General features: G+C 34.9%; 1 protein-coding gene across 4 annotated transcripts in view; it reads left to right on the top strand.

The window, feature by feature from the left end:
* The window catches only part of MAGI2 (membrane associated guanylate kinase, WW and PDZ domain containing 2), a 1,467,283-nt gene that overhangs the window by 431,606 nt on the left and 1,009,163 nt on the right, over positions 1-26,514 (top strand). For all 4 annotated transcript variants that reach the window (XM_033194948.1, XM_033194950.1, XM_033194947.1 and 1 more), the window contains exon 2: positions 8,501-8,617. In XM_033194948.1, coding sequence (XP_033050839.1) covers positions 8,501-8,617 — 117 coding nt within the window. The remainder of the gene's footprint in view (positions 1-8,500; positions 8,618-26,514) is intronic.

Genomic DNA, 26,514 nt, shown 5'->3' with positions numbered 1-26,514 from the left:
TGTATAACAACAATGTGTTTCCAACATACCATAAATTGTGCACTTCAGGTGCCTAACGAATGAAAAGATTTATAGGTGGGCCAAGGACGTAATTATAATATACAACATTTTTCTGCAGTAAAAAACCATTCTGCATTCCAAAATAAACCTTTAGCACACATTCCTCATTTGAAGTCAGTCTTGTAGCATTTGGAATCATGCGCCTATAATTGTTATAACTTAATTAGTACTGATCCATCACAACTCAGACTATGGAGCCTATATTAGTCTGTTGTTTGGAATGAGATTTGCAAAGGAATTTATTTGTGTGGTCATTGTAAAATTCAATCAAAAATAAAATTGGAGTTTCTTTTTTGTTGATTTGGGCAAGGTGTTCTGTGTCGTGATACTTTTAAGGATAAAGTCATTTGGAGTGAACCATGTATTGTACCAGAGCATTGGAGAGTTTTTAAGTTTCAGCAGTTTAGAAAAAAGAATTAGAGGACTGACCTGGCTTTTACGAATTTATTTTAATTTTTCATTTTTATAGAGATGGGGTCTCATTATGTTGCCCAGGCTGACCTGGAACTCCTGTCCTCAAGTGATCCTCCTGCCTCAGCCTCCCAAAGTTCTGCGATTACAAGCATGAGCCACCATATGCCTGGCCTGACCTGGCTTTATAATTCTCAAAACACAAAATAATGTCAAATGTTTTTCAGTTGACTTGGGGATACAGCTTCCTAATAAAAAATGAAACAAGTTTAAATATTCATTGTTTAAATATCATTTACATGTTCACTTTTAGTTTTATGAATGAAGATATTTCAAGCATACCAAAGTATGAGCATGTTCTTTTGCTTTTTTGTCAATGTGGATGCATTCTTAAATTGGACTTATCAAGAACAAAAACAACTGTGATTTTTATCATTACATTTTAAAATTTTTATACTGAAACTTGGCGTAAAGTTAAAGAGGCAATAAACTGAGACCCTAAGAAGGAAAAGTTTTGCCTGCTAAATTATGTCGATATTTTGGACAATAGTGGCTTTTCTTCACTTTAATAATCTTAGTAAATTTTTTTGTAGAAACCTTATACCTATGAGGTTTATGAATCTTCAATAATTTTAATTTCATTTATAACTATCCTAATAGATTGCTTTTCACTTTTCACTTTGAGTGGTATATCTCTGGTATTGAAAAAATGGATTGAATTTAGGTTAGATTATTATGTCCCTTGTTTCCACATATATTTTTCCTTTCATTATGCTGAATGTGTTGTGACTTCCTGCTTTGTATAAAGAACATCTAATTTGCAAGAGTTAGATAATCAAAGAAACTAATAGGATATACCCTGTTATTAGACCAAATTAGCCATCTTGGTACATTATTAAAATTTTTGATACACTTGAGATTGTTTCAACTTTGGGCTCATCATTCATATTTTCAGATGATAAAATTTCAGGTACCTACTATGATGCCTGGCATATACTGAGAACTCATTTTCTCTTCTCAGTGGGAAGAAATATCATTAACTATAGGAACAACCTTAACATTTAGTTTGAGACCAAGGCTAACAATGAAAAATGAAACTCAATAATAATATTCCATCTGTACAATAGTAGGGGAAAGGAAATAATAAAAAAAGCTATTTTCAATAGAGCTGGAGAATATTATAAACCATTTACATCTATCTCTGTCATTTTCTCTGAAATAGCAATTATTCTCTCCAGTTTTACATCTTCTAATGACCTGCAAATGTTTAATATATTTTGTTGTCTTTCTTACTATTCCATTTCTTGTACAAAATATGCAATACCATGAAGATTTTGAAAAAACAGCACAGATACTAAAGTATAATTAAAAAGATTGTCTATACTCTCTAATATTATTAATAAAATATTGAAGGGATAGAAATTGTCATATAAGTAAAAATTTCCAGTTATGGAAAAACTAACAAACCAGGGCATCTTCAATGAGTTTTATGGCTTTTGTATGTGTATTCCTATTCAAAATAGGCAAATTGGAAATTATTAGGGGAAGGAGAATTTTACTGCCTCATAATTTATAGACTGTCTAGTCTAGACCAAATGCATGCAGTGATTTTGTGTAGTACTCTGGCCACTTGAAAATGAGATAGGCCTCTAGATCATCAGAAATCAAAGACACAATTTTCTACCTAAAAAGGGAACGGAGCCTGTTCTGGCAGGCTAGATTAGATATGTCTGTCACCTGTTTTGTGTCTGTGGCTCTTAGCAGAATCAATCAACTTTCTTGTGATTTATTTCTTCATTTTTGAGGTGAGCCAAGCAGAAACTATTTTTGAAAAAGGAACTTAACAACATAGCCCTATAATACTTTCCTGTCTATTCCTCAACTTATCCAACATCCAATAAATTAACATAAGGTACATTTGCAGTTACTCATGAAAATATCTTAAAGCATATGGATAGATTTCCTTCTCTTCTAATTCCTCACAGACTGCTTTGCTTAGCTACGTTCCTACATATTTGTTGAAGATAAGATCTGAAGTCAGTTGTCTACTGATGATGTAAGATTCCTGGATAATTGCACAACTAGAAAACAATATCAAAAGGAGATTATTCATAGTTTTATTTCTTATGGAGTATAGCTAATTTGCAAACTAAGTAAACAGTAAAATAATTGGTTGTCTGGTTGCCAAAAGAAATCCCAAATTAAAAGATGTTCTTAATAAATATTTTATAGGGAAACATAAAATTCAGACCTAGAGGAGATGTTATTTGATCCTACACCCATTGTTATGGACTGAATGTTTGTCCAAAGCATTGAAATCTTAACCCCATGGTGATTATATTAGGAGGTTGGGGTATTTGGGAGGTAATTAAATTGTGAGGGTGGGACCCCCGTGAATGGGATTGGTACCCTTATAAAAAGAAACATTGTTTTCCTCTTGGCCATGTGTGGATACAATGAAAAGATGGCCATTTCCAAACCAGGAAGAGTACCCTTACCGGGCACCAGATCTGTTGGTTTAATCTTGAACTTTCTGCCTCCAAAAATGTGAGAAACAAAGATTAGTTGTTGAAGCCACCTAATCGATGGTATTTTGTGATAGCAGCTTTAAGTGACTAAGTCACCCTCCTTTTATAGATGAAAAAAAATGAGATCCAGAAATGATTTGTGCAAGACCACTTAATGAACAAGTGTTGGGGTGGTAATTAACACTCAGTTTCCTGATTGAAAATGTAGTGTTCTTTCTACTACATAATTTGTGATTTATTTATTTAGCATACATTTCATGGCCTTGTGTGTCAAAAAGACATTGCTTTAGACGTGGGAGAAGATATAAGAGGGGAGTAGATATAAAATGCATAGGAAACACTCTCTGCTGGGGAGCTTATAACATAATAGAAAATATAAAACAGGTCCACAAGTTACTGTTTGGCCTGTTATAATGTGCGAAGTACTAAAGAGAAATGAGCAAGATACGGAAGTTCAGAGCAGAGAGAAGACTTCTGGCTCAAAGATAATAGGAAGGCCAACTACAGAATAATTTTAAGCTGAAGGTTGGATAGAAATTCCATGGATGATAGCAAAGGGAAGGCATTCTTATCCATAAAGTTTTATCAGTTGCAAACAACAAAAGGAAAGTTGGAGAAGCTGGCCAGAAAAATACAAGAACAGGATAATTCTGTATGTCCAAGAGGGAGAAATTATGGGTAATTTCTTCAGAGTGTCACTTTCAAGATGAACGCAGCTGCATTCACATTCTTTGGACACTCTACTTCTATAGCCATTTCCTGGAAGAATCATTTTGATTGACTAAGTAAGGGCAGAGTAGCTCAGCACAAGGACCCACCACATGTACTGAATGATATAGTTACTCAATAAAAGAAAGAGAAAGAGAAAGAAAAGAAAAAGGTGCTTCTACCAAAAGAACGTAGTACAAGATAAAGAACAAAGTTGGATGCAAAAAGTAAAGGACAAACTAAAATTAAATATTCACCACAGTATTTTGTGGAGTGTGATTGAATAACAAACAAAAATAAACAGGATGATTAGAACATTAGAGTAGCCTGCTTTGACTGAAGCACAGGATTAATAGATGACATCAAAATGACCCAAACCCTGGTGGTCATGCCCACCTTTCCCCTCTCTACTTAACCCCTATTATCCCAGTTAGTGAACTGCTTTCTCTAGTTTACACTGATAAAAGTTTATAAGATACATGTTCATTTCAGAAGCAGTAGATTCAAGGCGAGGGGAAAGTTGAGCTGATGGTCATGTCTGAGTGAGGGATGGCACTACTTTGCTAGATGGGACTGCTAGCAACCAGACCCCGTGGGACAAACATTGTAGACGCTAGCATGGTTCTCCCTCAGATTTTGAAAGAGTGGTATTTGCTACAAGGCTGGGGCTACCAAATTGCCTTAAGGAATATGCCAAGGAGATTATGTCCCTCCAATCCAAGCAGCATCTTCTTCCTTTGTTTCCTCAGTCTAGATATTCAAGCAATAGAAATGACAAAGCAGTCAATTTCTACTGAGGGCACTCCTGAAAACGATGGAAACCTTAGAAATGCAGACCAGTTTTGAATGTTGGCATTTGGTGTTTTCTCCTCAAATACACCATAGATGTTGCTCCCTAGTGCTTCCCTCACTCCCCACCCCACCATTGTTGTAAACTCAGCACCATACTCTGTGTGTGATCTTCACTTTCCTCGTTTGCAATAGGAAGAGTTTGAACTGAGCTCTATTCTTAAGTTATATTTTGATGTTAAGTTCAAAAGCTTGATTGGGGTCATGTTGAGAAAGGATTTGACTGCTTTGTACCAAGAAGTTTGGTCTTCAGACTATACAGCATGAAAATTAGGTACATGTTTTTGGAATTGTAGGCTTCAAATCCCTTCCAGCTCTCTCATTTACTAAAACTGTCATTTGAGAAGGCATTTAATATTTGTCTACAGTCTTATTTTTTAAAATACAGGAAATAAAATCTTTTTCACAGAACTAAATAAAATTAAGTCAATAGCTATTCAAGTATAATAGCAAGTAAGAGCCATTGATTTTTTTGAAGGAAAAAGTACAAATGGCTAAAACACGCAACGAGACATTAATGCTGACAGTGCTCTCCTCAAGAAAACGATTGATGTGTGCGTCCTATGAACTACCAAATCTAGGTATCATTAACAAATGATAGAGGAGAAACTCTACAAACACTGAAAGTAAAATAAAAAATTTATAACTATGGAAAATAAGATAGCAAATTACTTATTTATTTTAACAATAAACATTTATTGCATACTTTTTGGAACTCTGTATTTTTTAGCTTGCTTTAAAAGGCTAACTTATAAATCTGAAATCAGATCATCTTGAGCCTCAGACTCTACTTTTTCAGGACATCATTGCCCAATGTCTGTTGTTTAATTCCTCTCTAACTGAAATTTCTAATTAAGGATAAATATGCCTTTATACATATGTATGTGTATGTGTATACACTATATATGTATATACATGTCACACAAACATATAACACATGTGTATACACACATACTGTACCTATACATACATGTGTTATACATCATATATACACACATGCTGTGCATATACACACATATTATACACGTGTCTATGTGTATATATTCATACACAAAAATATATGTGTATATATACATATGTGTATAACATTTATATATGTGAGTATATATATGTGTGTTTTAGGATCATGTACAGTTGTTCAACTATATTAGTTTTAAAAGAATACTCAACCATAACAGTTTTTTTAATGAGTGTTTACTTTTTCTCTATGTAACAAGAAATCTTAAGATAGTAGTTATTGACATTGTTTTTAGCTGTTTAGTAAAGCCATTAGGGTTGCAGGCTGTTTCTAACCTCTACTCCAGTATCCTGAGCATGGTGAGTTTTTCCGTGTGCTTGTCACTTCACTTCATGGTCAGACTATGGCTGCTACATCTCAGATATTATGTCCGTTTCCTTCTGGGCTAGGTGTCAATGGCCGGAACATAGCTGCTAGAAACTGCAAAGGCAGTTAAGAAAGTGGAGAATGATTGAATGACTTTCCAGACCACTGTGATCCATGTCCTGAGGCTCAGCAGGTTTCTGTCCAAAACTAAATCAGAGCTCTTTTAAAAGGAAAGAATAATGGAAAGAATATTGGGTAGGCAACTAGTAGAATTTGCTGTAAGAATACTGGATTAATAAAATTGCCTCACTTGAAAGATGCTTATAATAAGTTATAAAGAATGATAAAGCATTTGGGAAATAGGAGGAAAGAGAAATCCTTCCAAAACAAAGGGCATTGTATGTGAAATTTTGTTATAATTTATGACAACTTATTTTAATTAGTGAAGGAAATTTTATATTGATTCTTAAAAGTTTTGACAGGTCCTTCTATGAAAAAAAAGATACAGTCGTTGAAATGAATAAATAGACTTTTTTTGTTGTTTTCTTAGATAGTTAACTTTCAAGAAATGTAATTCAGTGTATCTGTAGTAAAGGAAAAGAAAGGTTTAAACTGTTGATATATTTTTAGGGATAACAATCATCCTGAACTACAAAATGCGAACTTATCCACATTACATTAGGTGACTGATTCTAGCTTACCTTAATAAAGAGACTACATCTGTTGTTCTATAGTTGGCATTTTCTTAGGATGCCAGAAAGCATCTCATAACTTGGTATATCTCACATATTAGATTGAAAGAAAAGGAGAAGGAAGAGGGGGTGCATTTGCCAAAGGACCTGTAGCCTTAGAATCCGGCAGAAATGACAGCTGAGAACAGTCGTGGGCATGATGCTTACTCAGTAGGTGTAATAAATTAGCAAGGGTAAGCAAGTATTGCTGACTGGAAAAAAAAAATAAAGAAGAAAAAGAGAATTTCAGGATTTCTAAACTATTAGCTACTTCAGTGTGGTGCCAGCAAGTCCAAGACACGTGGAAACACAGGGCATTTGAGATGTAAATAATGGGTAATTGTTGCAATTGGGTAATGGCAGTTTCAAATGACTTTTATTTCTGACTGCTCTGCTTCTTTGGCTGAGAAAATGGATTTGAATTTGGAAAATTATATGTTCAATCATTCCGGATGTAATATTGATATACACCCAACAAAAAATGTTTTCCTTTCATGTCATTTGATTTCCACTATCATATTATATTGGGTGGAAAAATAGATTAAGAGACCATTTGCTCAAATATGAAAGAAACATCATCTGGAGGGTAAGAATTTTGACAGTTAATTCAGTTGAAAATGATATCTTGCAGTTAAAAATGGCATCTTATTGAGACTATACCTGCAGATTAGGAAGCAACTGAAATGATGGATTTTGAAAACTTTAGAAATGTTACAATGTGTGAGTCTATTAGCTACTGTTTGTGTCAAAGCTCTTTGTTTTGCATATATGCACACATAATGCTAGCTTGTGTGATCATGGCAGGGCAAATAGATTTATGAATTCTAATTCTGAGATTCAAAAGGATTTGAAGAGAATATAATTTTATGATTATTGCAGATTTCCAGTTTCCTCTATCTTTAATTGTTTGTCTTGGCTCGATTGCCCTAGTATATTTGATTGAAATAATAAGAGTTTCAGGAATTCTTACTTATATTTTTACTGGTATTTTGATTTATAATTAATTCATTCCAGTACGGAAATAGGAAAGGTTTTAAGATAAATCTTTTTAAGTTAACAAGTTATCTTTAACTATCAAGTTAGTATTTGATAGATCTACATTATTGGTTTTTTAACTATAGCCCAGTTTATTTTTTATCAGATTTTAAGGGCAGTCTCAAAACTGTTTGTATTGAAAAAAGAAAAAAAAAAAAAAAAAAAAAAAAAAGCCCTACCTTCTTTCAAACCTTGTCTCTTGTTAAAAACATTTGTACATATACTACAAAATAAATTACTTTTATTTATTGCATAAAGGAATTAAATCATTAATATTTGTGTAGGTTTTTCTTCTTTAACTTTTTATACCATCTAACTTAACTAAATCTAGAGCAACTTTCAGTAACTTAAAAATCTTTTCATACTTTTAAGACATTATGCTAAGTAAAATAAGCCAGTCACAAAAGGGCAAATATTATAGATTATACTTATATGAGGTACCTAGAGTAGTCAAATTTATAGACAGAAAAGTGGTTTCCAGGAGTTGGGGTAGGGTAGAATGGGAAGCAATGAATAAATGAGTAAATAGTCTTTTTAGCCATGCAATGAGATACACTATAATATTTCAGTATGAGTCAGGAGTAACGTATCTTTTACCATGATATAGGCTTCATTCTAAATGAAGGATAAATTTAGGAATACATGCAAAGCATTGAACATAGGCTTCGCAGGCAATTATTGTCTCAGTAAATGTTCTCTCTATTATTATGGCAGTAAATATTTGAGAAGATCAAAAGAACACTTTGAAATAATGCATCTTTTTAATGGGTTCCTGAGAACATTGATGACAGAATCAAATTACATGCTTAAAGTATTTTCCAACATGCCTTACCAAGAAACTTTCTTTATTTTAGGAGGAATTGTTGATAAAGACCTTCGTCACTACCTCAACTTACGATTTCAAAAGGGTTCTGTGGACCATGAGCTTCAGCAAATCATTCGTGACAACCTCTACCTCCGCACGGTGCCATGTGAGTACAACGGGCAGTATTAATATTTTTATGTTAAGAGATAAATGTTTAACTATATATTCATTGATTAAAAGAAAGTGAAATTGCACTGATTTTTTATAGTGGGCTTTTGGAACAGAAAACTTATTTGAGATGTGGCAATTTTAAGTGCAAATGCTTATAACTGCAGTAGTATGGTTTATGAAGAAGTTGTAGCCAAAAGAGACTTGTGATGTTCAAGCTATAAAATCTAACTAACATTTCTGAAGTTAGTATTGACAAATATTGATTCTAGTCCAGACTGTTGGTGATTCTGAATGAATTATGATGGAGATAGAACTCCACATTGGGAGACAGGAGAATGCAAATTTAATTTATTAGTTGACACAGCTATTCTGTGAGTGGAATCTTCACAGTAACTCCCAATCTCATCTCTTGTTTGCCACAGGAGAGTCTCACAAGTAAAAAGAAAAGTGCACGTTGGAAAGTAAAGCTAAGTGTTCTGCAAGTCTTAGAAAGCAATGATGCTTAGAAAGCACGTTGGGCTAAATTTCTTATATGTAACCTATAGAGATCCGCAAACGATCGTTTTTGATTATCCTGCCAAAAGAGAGGAATTGGTAAAATGATAAAATTTTAGTGTCTGTTTCAGCTTACCTGAGAATCCTCTATTAACTTTAAGACAAACCAAGGACTTTTAAACTCAGGTTCTAGATCCTAGATTGATATCAAAAATCCATTTTCTTCAAGGCAGATTCCATGCATTTCAGACACTTTCCACTCTCTCTAGAAATTCTGGGCTGTGGATGTTGTGTGAGTTTCTTTTCTTTTAGTTCTGTTCTAAATAAACTCAAAGCTATGGGTCCTGAAAGATAACATTAAATGAAGAAAAATTTGGCTAGTATAAGTGGAAAAATAAGCAAAACAAACAAACAAAAATATTATCTAGGGTTGAACCACCAGAGCTAGGTAACTATAATTATCTGGAATAGATATTGGATAATTGTACTGAAATTATGAACACACACAGAGATGTGAAGATGGAAAGGTTGTCACCCAGTCCTATTGACCTACCCACCTTTCAGGAGAGATGGACTTTTGCCATTGTTAGCACTGAATATTCATCAAAACGACAATGCCAGGACACCATTATCAAATCTTCCTAAATGAGAATACTTGATGATTGGCATTTCGTCAGTCAAAATGATACTCCTGTCAGTGTGTGTTAGTTAAGTGAATAGGCTTTTGGACTCTTGCTTTAAACCTGGAAATTGAGAAAAGTGCATTCTTAAACTTGTAAGTTTGACATTAGAGTGATGGACAGAGGAAGATGGATTAAAGTAAGTGACTGAACTATTTATAAGGTAACGGGTGGACGCATTTTTAAAGCTGTGATGTTGTCAGTGCAGCAGTGTGAATTTATCTTTTGTGACATGAAAGAAAGGAGATCTGAAATACTGAATAGAGAATCCAGGCAGTTTACTATGTTTAAAAGCTGAGAAAAATAGATAAGAAGCTGACATTCAGGAATACATGTAGTCCTTGCTAAGGCGATGACATAAATAAGAAAGTCTTAATTAAATATGAAGATAATAGGAGTAAATTTTGTATTAGTTAATTAACTTCTTAAATAAAGCATCTCCTTTTAGAGTACTAAAGAAGACTATGAAGGAAAAGTAAGTATAAGGGAAAATAGTTAGACTTATATAAGTAAACATAAAGAGCTTTAAGATGTAATTTCAGTACAAGGTTATAAATTTAATTAGAAATCCTTGGATAGCTCCTATAAAGGAGATGATTAGAAACTCAATTTGAATATCATGATGAAACAATTATTCTTTGAATTTTCAGCCATCTCTCCTAGTAGCCAATTCCAATAACATTATTGACTAATGATGTTTATAACTTGGCAAAAAAGTGAACAAAAAATACAGAGATTCTAACTTGTCATTATAAAAATTGCTTTATACTGATTAATTGACCTGGATGATCCACCATGTTGATTCAGTATTTTATCTTTTTTTTTTTTTTTTTTTGAGATGAAGTTTTGCTCTTATTACCCAGGCTGGAGTGCAATAGCACAATCTCGGCTCACTGCCAACTTCTGCCTCCCGGGTTCAAGCAATTCTCCTGCCTCAGCCTCCTGAGTAGCAGGGATTACGGTCATGTGCCACCACGCTTGGCTAATTTTGTATTTTTAGTGGAGACAGGGTTTCTCCATGTTGGTCAGGCTCGCCTCGAGCTCCTGACCTCAGGTGATCTGCCCGCTTTGGCCTCCAGAAGTGCTGGGATTACAGGTGTGAGCCACCATGCCCAGCCCAACTCAGTATAACTTAAAATTTTTTTTTCTTCATGTATCTTTTTGAATTTCTAATTGATACATAATAATTTACATATTTATGGGGTACATATTTATTTTGTTACATGCATAGAATGTGTAATGATCAAGTCAAGGTATTTGAGGTATCCATCACTTTTAATATTTATCATTTCTGTGTGTTGGGAACAATTCTAGTTATTTCATCTAGCTTCTTTGAAATATACAATACATTGTTGTCAACTGTAGTCACTCTGCTGTCAAACAATAGAACTTCTATCTTTTATCTAACTGTATATTTGTACCCATTAACCTACCTCTCTTCATTCTTCATTCCTCACTCTCCCAACTCTCTATTATCTATCATTCTTCTATCTGTCTCCATGGAATCAACTTTTTTAGCTCCAACATATGCGTAAGAACATGTTATTTCTGTCTTTCTGGTCCTGGCTTGTTTCATTTAACATAATGATCTCCACTTCTGTCCATGTTGCTGCAAATGACAGGATTTTATTCTTTTTTATGGTTGAAGAGTATTCCATTGTCTACATATACCATATTTTATGTATCCATTGGTCCCTTTTTGGACACTTCAGTTGAGTCTTTGTCTTTGCTGTTGTAAATAGTGCTGCAATCAACATGTGAGTGCAGGTATCTCTTTGATATACTGATCTCCTATATTTATTCCTTTGGAACAATACCCAGTAGTGGCATTACTGAACCATATGGTAATTCTATTTTAGTTTTTTGAGAAATCTTCATATGTTTTCCCTAGCAGCTGCACTAATTTACATTCCTACCAACAGTGTGTAAGAGTGCCCTTTTCCCTGCATCCTCACCAGCATTTGTTATTTTTGGTCTTTTTAATAATAGACATTCTAACTGGAGTAAGATGATATCTCATTGTGGTTTTGATTTGCACTTCTTTGGGGATTAGGGATGTTGAAAATTTTTTCATGTACCTTTTGACCATTTGTATGTCTTCTTTTGGGAAATGTCTGTTCATGTCATTTGCCCACTTTTTAATGGGATTATTTGATTTCTTAGTGTTGGTTTGTTTGTTCACTCAGTATATCCTTTAATGAAGTTTTCAAATACGTTCAGAAAGGATGCAGTAGAAGTATGTCCATGGTGTGAAAAATCCTGCCATTGTTAGAAACCTAAGTAAGTATCCAGCATATCTGTTGGTATTGAGCATGGAATCACATTTGTTATACATTTTCCTGGGTCAAAAAAATTCTCATTTGTTTTCAAGAACCCAGAAGCATAGAAGGAAAATGGACTACCAAAGACTATATCATTGCTCTTATATATGCATGCATTAATAATACATTCACTTCTTGTTTAATCTAGCACTGGCACCAGGAATAGGTCCTCGATAACTCCATTGAAATGAAATTGTAGTGACTTATAACTATATGAGGGGAAATAAATTCTTTTCACAAAACAAGACCTGAGTAATTCTGCTTACAACCATACATTACTCTACCACCAACTACATCTGAAAGGAAAGGAAGCACTTCTTGGAGCTGGAATTTCTTGGTACCTAGTAAGAGAGAGTTCTAGAGCTAGGGCTCCAAAGACCATCCCTCCCACCACACACACACACACACACACACACACACACAGAGACAGTCAATCTGTTGTGAACAAGTTGGTTCTTGCACTCTCCTTGGTGGGAAGCTTGTTTCCAGTTGCTGGCTGATTTCTGAGCTAAGCAGGGGAGGGAGCTGGTGAGTCTAGGTCTCCACTGACCCTTAACTACAAATAATACAAACATGCCATCAATCTGTTCCATACCCCATAAACAAGACCTGACTGTATTTAGCCTTGTATTTTGTTTCCCTAGAACCTTATCTCAGAGCCTGCCTAATTCTAAAACACACACACACACACACACACACACACACACACTTTTCAACAAAAGCCACATCTCTTATAATGGAAGGAGATGGTCACAGAAATAGAATTGTTGGGTATATATTGAGTTCTGTAACAAAACTACTATATATTGAGTCCTGTAACAAAACTTATATCTTAAGTCAATTGTGCAGTCTCTCAATGGAAATGTTTAGAGACTTTTTTTGTTTTGTTTTGTTTTGTTTTCCTCATTGAAGCCTATAAACATTGAGCTTATTTTACAGTTTTGGGGGAATGTTCAAGTTCTAATTTTATCTCCCAGATATACTTTTCATAATTATTTCACTACCCTACTATCCTACTATTCTTTGGTGGTGACTGATAATAAACTTATTTTATAACTACTTAAAAAGAAGAATTGTTGGGCACATAGTGAGTGAGAGCATGAGTATGCATGCATGTGTATGCTCATGTATGTGCACATACACAGGCTGAGATTGACTCTTCATTATTTCCACGGTAAGTTCCTAAGGAAAAGGACCTTGGGAACTTGAGCCCAGAAGTTTGAGACCAGCCTGGGAAACCTCATCTCTACAAGACCCGTTAACAAAACCCTATCTCTACAAAAAAGAAAAAAAAAAAATTTAATTGACTGGGCATGGTGGCATGTACCTGTAGTAGTCCCAGCTACTTGGGAGGATCATTTGAGCTTGGCAATTGGAGGCTGCAGTGAGCCATGATTGCACCACTGCATGTCAGCCTGGGTGACAGAGTGAGACTCTGTCTCAAAAAAAAAAAAAAAAAAAAAGAAGAAGAAGAAGCCTGTGAATGAATCTTTCTACTGTTAGATTTCAGGCTACAAAAGGTTTTTAGATTTTTATGTAATTGAACTTCAGGAGAAGGGAGAAAATGACAATGAGACAAAACTGTTGTAGTCTAGAATGTGATAAAGACTACCCATGAAAAACATATATAGATAAAAGTCTTGAAAGAGTTTAGAACATCCATCATATGGGATTTCAATTACCCTGGTAGTATACAAAAGGCAATTCCAGAAGCAATAAGTAAGCAGCATTTATTTATAGATGATTAGACAGGATTGTTTCATCACAGCATGCTAAATGTGCAAAGCTAAGGCAGCATGCATTGTCCCTTGGGTGATATTGGATTCAAAAGTATATGAGAGAAATTAATGGAATTAATACAGAAGAATGTTGGATTAATTTGCAAATGTTTAAAGAGCAAAAATGGAGTTTACTTTGGTTTTAATATGCTACTGAGCATAATGATCGCATATATTTGACTCGAGTCTAATCAACCACAATTAAACTGATATGCTTCTTAAATATGAGGAAAAAATAATCACGGCTGTTTATTGGTAAAGTTCTGGTGCTTTCTAACTTTGATATTTATTAGAGACACAAATTAATTTTTGAAGTAAGTAGAAGAACAGATATAAATTTTAGATACTATTTTCCATTATACCGAAGAATGTGGAGAAGGACTTCAATGACCAATTTTAAAAGTTTCAAAATGAAAAGGAAGGTGGTTAAAATTAAACTTCTCTCCCAAAACCCTTCTTTGTCATTTGGTGAGATAGTTTTATTGGGAAATATTTTAAATTTATTTGAAGCCAGAACAAATACCAGTGTATACCAAGTAGAAGACAAAAATCAATAAAACTAAACTCGAATTCTATTTTATAAAAAGTGAATAAAGTGGCCAGGCACGGTGGCTCATGCCTGTAATCCCAGCACTTTGGGAGGCTGAGGCGGGAGGATCACGAGGTCAAGAGATCGAAATCATCCTGGCCAACATGGTGAAACCCCATCTCTACTAAAAACACAAAAATTAGATGAGCGTGGTGGCATGCACTTGTAGTCCCAGCTACTCGGGAGGCTGAGACAAGAGAATCGCTTGAACCTAGGAGGCAGAGGTTGCAGTGAGCTGAGATCGCCCTACTGTACACCAGCTTGGTGACAGAGCAAGATTCCATTTTTAAAAAAGTGAATAAAGTGGCCAGGCACAGTGGCTCATGCCTGTAATCCCAGCACTTTGGGAGGCTGAGGCGGGAGGATCACGAGGTCAAGAGATCGAAATCATCCTGGCCAACATGGTGAAACCCCATCTCTACTAAAAACACAAAAATTAGATGAGCGTGGTGGCATGCACTTGTAGTCCCAGCTACTCGGGAGGCTGAGACAAGAGAATCGCTTGAACCTAGGAGGCAGAGGTTGCAGTGAGCTGAGATCGCCCTACTGTACACCAGCTTGGTGACAGAGCAAGATTCCATTTTTAAAAAAAGTGAATAAGGTGAAAAACATAGATTTAGAATATGAAAGAAATTAGTTTTGTGGAAGACCTGATTGAGTTACACTGAATTACGTTGAGTTACACTGATTGTAACTCACAATAGTGTTTCTACGTATTTAAGCCCTTTAAGTTAGTAAAACTAAGACACACTAAAAGGGGCATTATCAAGGGTAAAACTGTGAGGTTTCTAATATATCTTTAACGTTTTTGATATTTATGCCAAATTACGTTTCACAGAAAAGCAGACTCTTTAAAAATTATTAGAAACTGTCTCCTGTTAAGAATAGCAGTTACCAACACACCAAAAGGTATAGTTAGGCACAGAGTCAGCATCCCCTTTTGATAATTATATAAGCCCTAGAAGACTATGACCACAGAGGACTATTAGAGTGAGGCTGGTTGACCACATATCTAATAAAATGTCTGAAATTAGGGCAGAGCTTTCTAGTATACTTTCTGGGAAAAATAATTTTATTTCTCAAGCAAAAATTAGTACTACAAAGGTTGTAAAAATATATGTTAACATCTAACAAGGCAATGTGTTTCTGTGGGTATGAATGAATCTAATTACTTGTGATTTTATTTATGAAGGTACATTTATTTCTGTAAGAAGGGAGAGTGACATCAACTTGTGAATTAGATCACCAAAAAAGCAATCGTCTTATTCCAATGGAAAGAAATTCCCTGAGTTAAAAATGACCAAAAATGATTTGTATTCAGAGTATCCTTAAGTAATAAAGCTTTGTGTCCTGGGATGTTAAGTTGAACTGTAGCTCCACATGCAGACATAAGAGTAGAAGCAATATATCCAATTGAATTTTAAAGCAAACTACAACTTTAAACCCACATATTGCAACAACTGTATATTGTACATATGTTTCTACATTAATCTTATTGCCTCAAATAAGAATCATCAATTTGGGAACTCTTTTTTGAAATTGCTTTTAGATTGTAAATCAGATACTTTTGTAATTATTTCAGAATGAAGCTTCCAGATTTTTGTTCTTTGAAAATGAATTTGATATTTATAAATAGACTATATTTGGTGCCGTTAAGAATAAGGGTTATTAGAAAATAAATATGGTTATTTGCAGTGTGAATCAAAAAGGAAGAAAGTCTATAAACAAATGAAACTTAATTTCTTGGGAGATGTATAAACTGGCCTGGAAGACTAAGCCAAGGGAAACTTCGAAAGCTTCTAAACAGTAGCTTATACTTGAAAGTATTCTACTTGTTTACTCATCTTGATGTATGCTCTTGGCATAGTTACTAAATGTGTTATTACTTTACAGAAAGCTATGTTAGGTTTACCTTCTTTCCTTTCTTACTGAAAATATTAAGATCCAGTTTCATGTCACATATGTGAAAGTATTATGGATTTGTTTCTTCTTTCGATTGAACAAAATGAATGCATCTTTCCTGGTCACAGACTAACATTCATTGATTTGGTTGACAGAGTACTCTACAGGAGATAAATGGCTTCAAAATGTTGCTTAAGATGGAAAGTCAAGGAACATTAAAAGTGATTGTATTGATTTACCCATTTGACACCACAGGACACTAGTTTGAGAATAAAAGAATGTATTTGGCACCAAAAAAAAAAAAAAAGGAATAAAAGGAATAAACATCAACAGTATACGATCTTACTGATCTTCCCAACCACATAAAATTATCTTTGCTCTGATTTGATTGGCTTCTCTACTGCTGTGACTCAATCTTTCCTTTGTTTTTTCCCTTTTAGTTTGTATTTCTCTTTCCTTTTTTTCATAGGAGGGAGGCTGTCCATAGGAAATTGGTTTGTGGGCCATTGATCATAAACGCAGGTGAAATATATACTCTTGGACTTCAGTGGTCCTAGCAGCTGCCCAAGGAATAAATGGGGAGAGATTTCTGAAGCTATATTGTGTCTCTGGAAAAGCCAGTCATCAGTTTTGATGGAAAATAGCCCACCTTCCAGGGAACTCAGAATCTGCTCCCTGCAGGCTTCAAAATCATAGCCTTGCTGGATATAAGAAGGTCAACACATGTTATTGTACAACACTGCACATTTTGATTAGAAAAAATTAGAATTCTATCAAATTTGGACCTACCCAAGTTTCCAGAGTCTTAGCTATTAGATGTTTACATTGCTGAAGGAAAGGAATAGGCAGATGGCAATAGATAATAGTGTTCTCATGGGACTTTAAGACTGTAGTTTATAGTAGGGTGATCAATTTCTGATTTAAATGCACCTAGCCAAAAGAACAATGATGAAGGAATACTAATTAAAGTTACTGCTATTCTAATGTCCAGATCACTTGTCCAAGTTATTGACACATTGAAGTATAGCATTGCTAGAGTATGGTAAGAAGCAACTGCCCTTGGCTTTACCTACTTGTAACATGGAACTATGAAAAGAGCACTTATTCAAGAATTGGAAGCCATTGGTTCTAGACCAGGTTCTGCGACTAACTAATTATAGGGCCTTGGCAAAGGTATTAAACTTTAGGACTCCGGGGAGGGAAGGGGGAATAAAATGGACTCTAATGGTTCTTTCTGCTCTAAAATCCTGTGGTTTTCTGATTCTGCTGGCTTGCTTTTCTGTGTTTTATCATTATTCAACTCATCAAATTGGCTTAAATTATTCTGAGTGTGGAATATTCTTGATATTGAGCAGGTGTAAACAGCTTATGGAAACTGAAGATATATCAAATACAGCAGACACTTTAGGGGAAAAAAAAAACCATAAAGAGCTGGGTTTAAATTAAGTGCAGTTCTGGATAAAACCAGTCATGCGTGTGCTTTCAGATTTTTCTATGAATGTCAAGTTAAGGATGCCATCATAACTCTGATGTCCCTTGAAATCTGCCTTCACTATTCATGAAACTCTGAAATATGGTCCAGTGTTAGTAAACGGATGAGAAAATAAACATAATGAGAAATACAAAGCTTTTAAAATTGCTCTCCTCCTTTAGAAGATATAATGAGTTCAGATGTGACATAAAGACTTCTGAAGCATGAGGTGTATTGTTATAAAAATGTTATTGTAATCTTTATGAAAAGATATTTAACATTGAATATAGTGTCTTCTAATGTTGAATTTTAATGAGTGTCACTTACACAAGTGAATGACTCTGGTTGGAGGCCCAAATAGGTATAGCTAATGGGAGGCTAAATCAATGCTTATTGTAATCAAGGACTTTAGAGCACAGATGAAAAATTTAGGAGAGTCAACAGATTTTTCACACAGAGTAATTAAAAGGTAAGACTGACATGCTATCAATGGTTAATTCAGTTTAAAAAAATACACATGGATCCCGCTTTTTTTTTTCTTTTTTAAGACGGAATTTCGCTCTTATTGCCCAGGCTGGAGTGCAATGGCATGATCTCGGCTCACCACAATCTCCACCCCCTGGGTTCAAGCGATTCTTCTGCCTCAGCCTCCCAAATAGTTAGGATTACAAGCACCCGTCACCATACCCGGCTAATTTTTCGTGTTTTTAGTAGATGGAGTTTCTCCATGTTGGTCAGGTTGGTCATGAACTCCTGACCTCAAGTGATCCACCTGCCTCGGCCTCCCAAAGTGCTGAGATTACAGGCGTGAGCCACTGTGCCTAATTGGATCCCACTTTCATTACACAAATTAGAAGTTTGGAATTGGATCAATTCTCAGTTTCCCAGTTTCTATTCTAAGCTGTTACCTTTTCTACTTAAAGGCAGGAAAGTTGCTTTTTCTGCATGCAAAATCGGCAAATATCTGCACAATATCTCCATTCTAATGAAGACAATAGTTTCACTTGCTGCTCAACATGACCCACTTGTATGCATCAATAATAATTTTTTAACTTGTCCTCCAAAGATAAGACTAATGTGGGGAGCCAATGTCAACCTATGTATATTTGTCCTTTTCCATTTTGAGTAGGAATTCTGATTCATCTTGTCATTTTTTTAAACTCATCTTTATTTGTTACAATCTTTTTAGCAGACTATGACTTAGGCACTACATTTCAATTTACAGGCCTTGCTCTGAGTTACTTTTTGAACAGTTTTACACCACACCTAGCTAGACTTTTAATTTTGCTTCTGTAAACAATAATTTTCTTTGGAAAACAAACCCTGTGGAGAGTTCCTCCCATTACTTCAGTTTAACATACTTATTTCCAGAGGACTGGTACCTGCAGAATTGGCAACTACAGGGAATTGAAAGTTTTAAAAGTCGATCTTAGAAGATGTAGAACATACTTTCCTTTTCGTAGTTTTATTTTTCTTCATTAACTTTTAAGTTCAGGGATACAAGTGCAGGTTTGTTAATAAGTAAACTTGTATCATGGGGATTCGTTGTACAGTTTATTTCATTCACCCAGTATCCATTAGTTATTTTTCCTGATCCTCTTTCTCCTCCCACCCTTCACCCTTAGAAAGGCCCCAGTGTGAGTTTTTCTTTTCTATGTGTCCCTGTGTTCTCACCATTTAGTTCCTACTTATAAGTGAGAACATGTGGTGTTTGGTTTTCTGTTCCTGTGTGAGCTTGCTATTTTCTTCTAAACATCAAGGTATATCTCAGAACACTTTAGTGACAAAAGATTTGAGAATCTGGCTTGATAGCTCAATAGTTAAGACCACAAAGTTAGCATTAGGTGACATACATCTTACAACACACATTACCTCAACTCTTCTTGTCTTTTAAATTTGTTGATACTGATCAAAAAAACTACAGATTGGTAAGAGACATGCATATTTATAGGAAACCTGAGATATCATGAATTCTATTTATGTTATTGTTCCCAGAGGGAGAATGGTTGATGGGTCTCCAGCCAGGGCCGTTCCTAAGTATGAAACTTCCTGAACATCAACTAAAACAAGTATGTAAATAGCAGCCACCATTTTCTGACCATTTCCTATACGCAAGAAATAGTCTTCAGATATTATCTCATTGAATTCTCATAGTGTGCCTGTAAGGTGAGTGTTATTTCCCATCTTTGAAGACATGTGGGGAAATTGAGGCTCTGAGGTCTTTTAACCAGACTGACACCAGGCAGTCAGTCAGCAGAGAAAGAGGGAGTCTATCCCATGTGGATCTGGGCGTCCAGTTCACACTACGTGAAAGCAGCTCTGTAACAGAAGCTCTGGAAAGTCAGAACTGTAAGCATGCTTCCAAAGAGTTTCAGAGATGCTCCTGTGGTTTAAAAAAGATAAAAGAAAAAATAGAAAAGCAATGAAGTCTACTAGCAACAGACACTGAATCAAAATTAAACAGATTAGACTATTACAGTCTATTTCCAGTAATAGAAGATATGTATGTTTTGTGAAGAAGATATGAACATATCTTTAATTGACCTACAATTGAAAAAACATATGGATAATTATCAGGGAAGTTTTTGAATGAAGGTCTGTTCACTGACTAGCTTCAAGTCAGTTATTTTCATCTTAACATGAGCCTCTTGATTGACCATTAATCAATCAGGTTCCAGATTATCTTTTCTTTAGCACATCATTTCTAGAAATATTGGAATATAAAATATCTAATGGGAGAAAAAGAAATTTTTAATTGATAATTATATTATTTCAGTAATTAAAGCTCTTACTTTGATATAGGAAGAAAGATTAAATCTACAAAGGAATCTACATTATCTAAATCAAGCTTACGCAACCCACGGCCCATAGGCCATTTGCAATCCAAGACAGCTTTGATGCAGCCCAACACAAACTTGTAAACTTTCTTAAGACATTGTGAGATTTTTTTTGTGATTTTTTTTTTCTCATCAGCTTTTGTTAGTGTTAGTCAAGTCAAGTTAGTCAAGTTAGTGTCGAATGTGGCCCAAGACAATTCTTCCAATGTAGCCCAGGGAAGTCAAAAGATTGGACATTCCTGCAAACCTTTTATTTTTTTAACTGTCTGAATTCTTCTTGCACAAACATTTTGATGTCAGCTCTACTAGACTTTCTACCTGCATTTCATAATCTGAATTCTAATCTAAATCTAAAATTCTAACTGTATAAAATTTTATAAGTAGGTGTTTATAAGAGTTCCCAGTTCTTCATCCTTGCATTTCATAAAAACATTTATTTTTCAAATTGGGGTGGGGGTGATGGGGATAGAATGGAAAGAAGACAGTGAACCAGCATTGAAAAACATCTACATGCAAGTATTATGTCACTGCATTTTTCAGTCCTCTGAGAAATGTATTGTGGTTCCCATTTTTCAGACCAGGAAACTTAGGCCTTTAGGAAACTTAGGCTTGGAGAGGTTATACAAACCCTTCCCCAAACCACATAGCTAGTAAGTGGATGAGGAGCAATTCAAACCTAGGTCTATCTGATGCCTATATCCACTTGTGAGATGTATTATTTTACCTCTTTAGTCACTATCGGTCTGATTTATCTGACAGTTCTTTGAGCAAATATTTGGAGGCTCCGGAGTATACAAGACTACGTGAATGTGTATCTATATTTACTATCTAATGTTTCCACAAAAGCAGGAAAAAAAATCATGAAAATGGTGGTGGGTTAAATAAGACCTCTAAATTGCACACTTATTTCCATAACTGCTCTTCAGAAGCACCACAGAGGTAATTCTCCCAAAGCCTCCAAAAAGACCAAGGTTAGTAGTTGATATTTAACAACAGCATGTCTCCTCTCATTCTCATCTGGAGGTAATCAAAACAGAGACAGCAGGGCTGTTCACTTCTGAATTCCTGTCATTATAATAGAACAAATAACCCTTCTTTTGATGAAGAAAAGTGCCACTCTCCCATCTTAGCATAGCTGGGTCTGTACTGACTCAGCTGTCACTTAAAACTCAGTGTAACGACAGCTTCTCAGATCTCCAAGATTCCTACTGGTTCTCTTTCGGCACAATTATATGGTGACACAAGTTCACAAAACTTACAAGCTGGATCCCTTCACTAGGCACATATAGAATTGAGATATACACACGTGACCTTCCACATTCCTCCCTGGTTCCTGGGAAAATGCCCCAATTCTGACTCAGGGGATTCGAGTTAATATGCAGAATGATATCTGGGATGACTGAGCAAATTAAACCATTAAGGAGCCATTCATGGAGCGTGCAGCCAAGCTTAACTTCTGCCAAGCTCTTATTCTTTTTTATTGCTTTCAATGTCAAAGATTATTTTGTCTTTCTATTTCACGAAGCAAAACAGTATAAGTAATGTGTTATTCAGGGTTCAGCCCAGGAAATAAAACCATGCAAGTTGTTTTAAGAAGGACGAGGTTTAGGGGAATCGTTGTTTAGAAAGTTGCTGAAAGAACAACACAAGAAGGTTGCAGACTAGATCCCCAGGAATAATAAACAATACAGAATTGCTCCACCAGCATAAATGCTGCCTCTGAGGATGGCAACTAAGATCTAGACGTCACAAAGACAGAACTGAGAAATTACTACTGTGCCTGGTATTGCCACAACTGCCTGTGACACCTAAGAGGCCAGGAAATGAACACTAGAGCCCTCCTGAAACATTGTGTCTGTTAAGTCCTTTGGTTATGAAAGGAAATTTACCTTTATACATGTTTCTTTTTATGTATAACCCAATAGACATATAGTACCAGCATCTTAAAACTATTTATTAAAAGACTGCTTTAAGTTGTAAATGCCTTGTTTTGATTGATGTTGTCAAAGACTAACAACATAAATAATTGTTATCAGATTTTATTTGAAAGATTTACAGTGTATTTATTAATGTTTTTACTTTTCTACTTATACTCTGGCTCCTAATGATATATATATATATTATACTAACTGCTTATAAGCTACTAAGAAAAGTATTTTTTCTTTAAAAAACTAGAATAGTTATGCATTATCAGTGTATTCTGTAATTGCTCTATTCTGCTTATAGTATGAGACACTTTAAGTATGTGTAAGAGTCTTTGTTCATTTTTTATTCACAATTTTATTGTTTAAAAGTACAAATGTGACACTAACAAAATTTAGTTCATAATTATATTTCTCACATGAAAAAGCAATTGACAAAAATTGCTTTCAGAACATAATTTAAATTTGGAACAAGAAAAGGAATCTTAATTAAAAATGAGAAGTTGAATATATTATTTGAAGCACTACAGAAAATTAATTATAGTTTGAAAAAAGTAAAATGCTTTCATCACTAATCCACATCTGTGGTCAGAGGTCAACATTGGGTAGCTTTTTGTAGGTTCCAACATTATTTCTTTGCCTCAAAGCTCATTAAGGGATCATGATATGAGTCTTTAGGTAGAATAAAATACATTAAAAATGTACATACAAATCAAATATGACTACAAGCAAGTTGGAAAACTTGTATTTAAGCCTATATGTTGACCTAACATTAGCTTGGAAGAAAGACACCTGGTTCTCTGATGCAAAAATAAAAAATGTATTTTAGTTATCCCGTAGGCCAGAGGTTATTTTCTTTATGAATATAGCTATCTGTGTAAAAACTTATCTTCCAAATTCATTGGTTACAAAAAATGTGGTTGTTAATGCAAAAAAATGTGGTCAGTTAGCAATGCACTTAATAAGGTATTAAATTTAAAGAGATTAAAAATTTATAAACTTTAATATATTGTACCTCATTTAATTCAGTTTGATGAACATGAGAGCTATTATGTGCATATGAGTGGCTGGGTGCTGGAAATACAGAGTGATTAAGACATATGTCCTATTCTCTAGGGATGTATCTTTATTGCAAGTTCAAATTCAAGTAAGGCATATATTATTATTCTTATTTAGCAGATGAGTAAACAGAATACATACAAAATAACTACTCTGTATTACAGTTAAGGTCTATAGCCAGCCTCAAGACTTTGAGAAATGCTTAATTGTTACAAAACCTGAATTATTTCATCTTTGTTTAACAATAATGACCAGATTAGTGGCTTTGATGAAGATATAGACTAATAAGGACTCAGTGCTTACAGATTTAATTGAAAAATACAAATACACAAATATAGTTCTTGGAACTTTGCTCACCCCTGCTCTTGTATCTTCGTGCTCCAGATTTCTTATGATTAAGAGAAGAGTAGGAAGGAAAGCAAGGAGGAAAAATATTGTAGCAATCCCTGAAATATCAAAGGTTTTCTTGGTTGCCCTGTAATGGAAAACTTAGTCACAATTTGCTAGTTAGCAGTACACATTTTTAACCCTATAAAAGATTGAAGTATCCAGCATCTTTGAGCAAAACTTTTAGACTGAGAAAAATGGATCCATAGCTTTCTCAGTGGAAATCCATTAGTAAATAGAGCCTAGATAATTAGGGACAGTTGAATTGGTACATCCTTACCTGTGTTCCAAAAATGCCTACCTATATCAAGCACAGGGCCTATTAGTTCATGAGTGTTCTCATTATTAAAAAAAAGAAAGGACAATGAAAATTTGCAAGTTAACTACGTATCCCAGGATTATATAACTTATCATTGGCAGAGCCAGGGTTGAAATACAGTTTTTATCTTGATTATAAGGCATAGATATCTGAATATAAGATAGATGTATGTTATAATGTATATTTAAGTATATATTTTAGTATATATATTTATATATGTCTTGATGTGTAGATATAGACAACTATATATTTATGTCTATAGAAAATATGATGTGTATATGTAGGGGTGTGTGTGTGTGTATGTGTGTGTCTATTAGTCCATTCTCACCCTGCTATAAAAATACTGAGACTGAATACTTTATGAAAGAAAGGTTTAATTGACTCACAGTTGCACATGGCCCGGGAGGCCACAGGACACTTACAATCATGGTGGAAGGCAAAGGAGAAGCAGGCACCTTCTTTACAAGGTGGCAGGAGAGAGATAGAGCAAGCAAAAAGGAAGTACCACACTTTTAAACCATCAGATCTCGTGAGGGCTCCTTCACTATCACCAGAAGAGCATGGGGGAAAATGCCCCCATGATCTAATCACCCCCTGCTAAATCCCTCCTTTGCACATGGGGATTACAATTCCCTATGAGATTTGGTTGGGGACACAAAGCCAAACTGTATCAGTGTATGTGTGTGTTTAAAGTCTCTTATTTCAGTAAAATAATAGGACATACATAACACCTGTGCAGGTGGATATTTACATATTTACGGACGGCAAACTTATGTTTAGTTCAAGGTTACATATAGGTGGTAAATGACAGAGCATAGATTTTTAATGCAGCTTGGGTCTATCTTCAAATATATGCTTTTATTTATATCTGTTTATTTCATATCAATGTATCTATCTATTATTATTTTATCTATCACAAAATAAATGTTTAAAGCCCCAAATTATTTTTTTCAAAATAGTGAGCCCTGTAAAAGACAGATTATTATAAGCTGGAGTAGGTGGCAGAAAAACCTCCAGGGAAAAGGCAAGCCTTTTAAGTTGCTTTAGAAACCAGCTGAGGTTGAATAGATAGCAGCAAATAGAAGGACATTCTGATTGAGAAGACCTTTTTAGCAAATCCTCAGTGCTTGTAATGAGAGTTATAGGAATAAAGGTGGAGTTTCTATGTTTCAGGGAATTGGGTGGTAAGACAGGATAAGTAGAGGATGTGAAGATTACAGAGGGTCTTAAACTTGATTACAAAGGTTTGAACTTTATTCTTTTTACTATTTTTTTTTTCAGTAAAGCCCAACTAGACCAAGAATGGTCATGTAACATAACACACTAAGCCACTAGATTTAAATCACAACTGTACTATTTTCTAATGAGGTGGCTTTAGTAAACTAGTATCCTCTCTGTAACTCAGTTTCATCATTTGTAAAATGGGAATAAAATAGCATCTATCTCACCAAAACACTGGGAGTATTAAATGAATTAAGATGCTCAAAGCAATGCCTTGCAGAAAGTAAATGTTCAATGCATTTGGTTGTTATATTACAAAAGTCCTTATGTAGGATGGTAAGGAAACAGACATGTATTTTAGGAAGATTAATCTAAGTTAGTTCACTCGGTGAGCTAAGCTAGAAGCTCCCTTCAGGAATTCTACCCAATTTGATCATCCTTAAGAGTTGAGTAAACATTTATTCAGTAGATGGATGGAATAAATATTTATATAAAATAGATGAAAGAGTGCAGAGTGGAGCAAGAAAGGCAACAGCAGCTGAGTTGTTCTGTGGCAGTTATTTGGATCAGTGCAACCTGGGCTAAGGATAGTGTGTAGGCTGAAAACAGTGGTATGCAACAAGACCTTATGTTGAGACTCAACCAGGTACTCCCCCACTTCTTCACTCTGTGTCTATAGTTAAAGGTAGAAAGAAAGAATTTGGCATGTAGGCAAAACAGCTTGGAATGATATAGATATGAACTCTTGGACACAGGTGGAGGAGTACTGGCTGCTAAGAATACAAGGAAGAGTAGAAAAAGATGCATTCAGAATCAACTGTGTGTTGAGAGTTGTATTATCAATCTAGAATCATGAGAACAATCTCAAATTCACAGCCTGTAACATCTTTGAAAATCATGCCTCTAGAGTT

This window comes from Trachypithecus francoisi, unplaced genomic scaffold, assembly GCF_009764315.1.
Source record: "Trachypithecus francoisi isolate TF-2019V2 unplaced genomic scaffold, Tfra_2.0 Lachesis_group4, whole genome shotgun sequence".
In the NCBI taxonomy this organism is placed as follows: domain Eukaryota; kingdom Metazoa; phylum Chordata; class Mammalia; order Primates; family Cercopithecidae; genus Trachypithecus; species Trachypithecus francoisi.
Note: the sequence above shows the minus strand (reverse complement) of the source record. Positions and strands in the feature narration are given on the sequence as shown.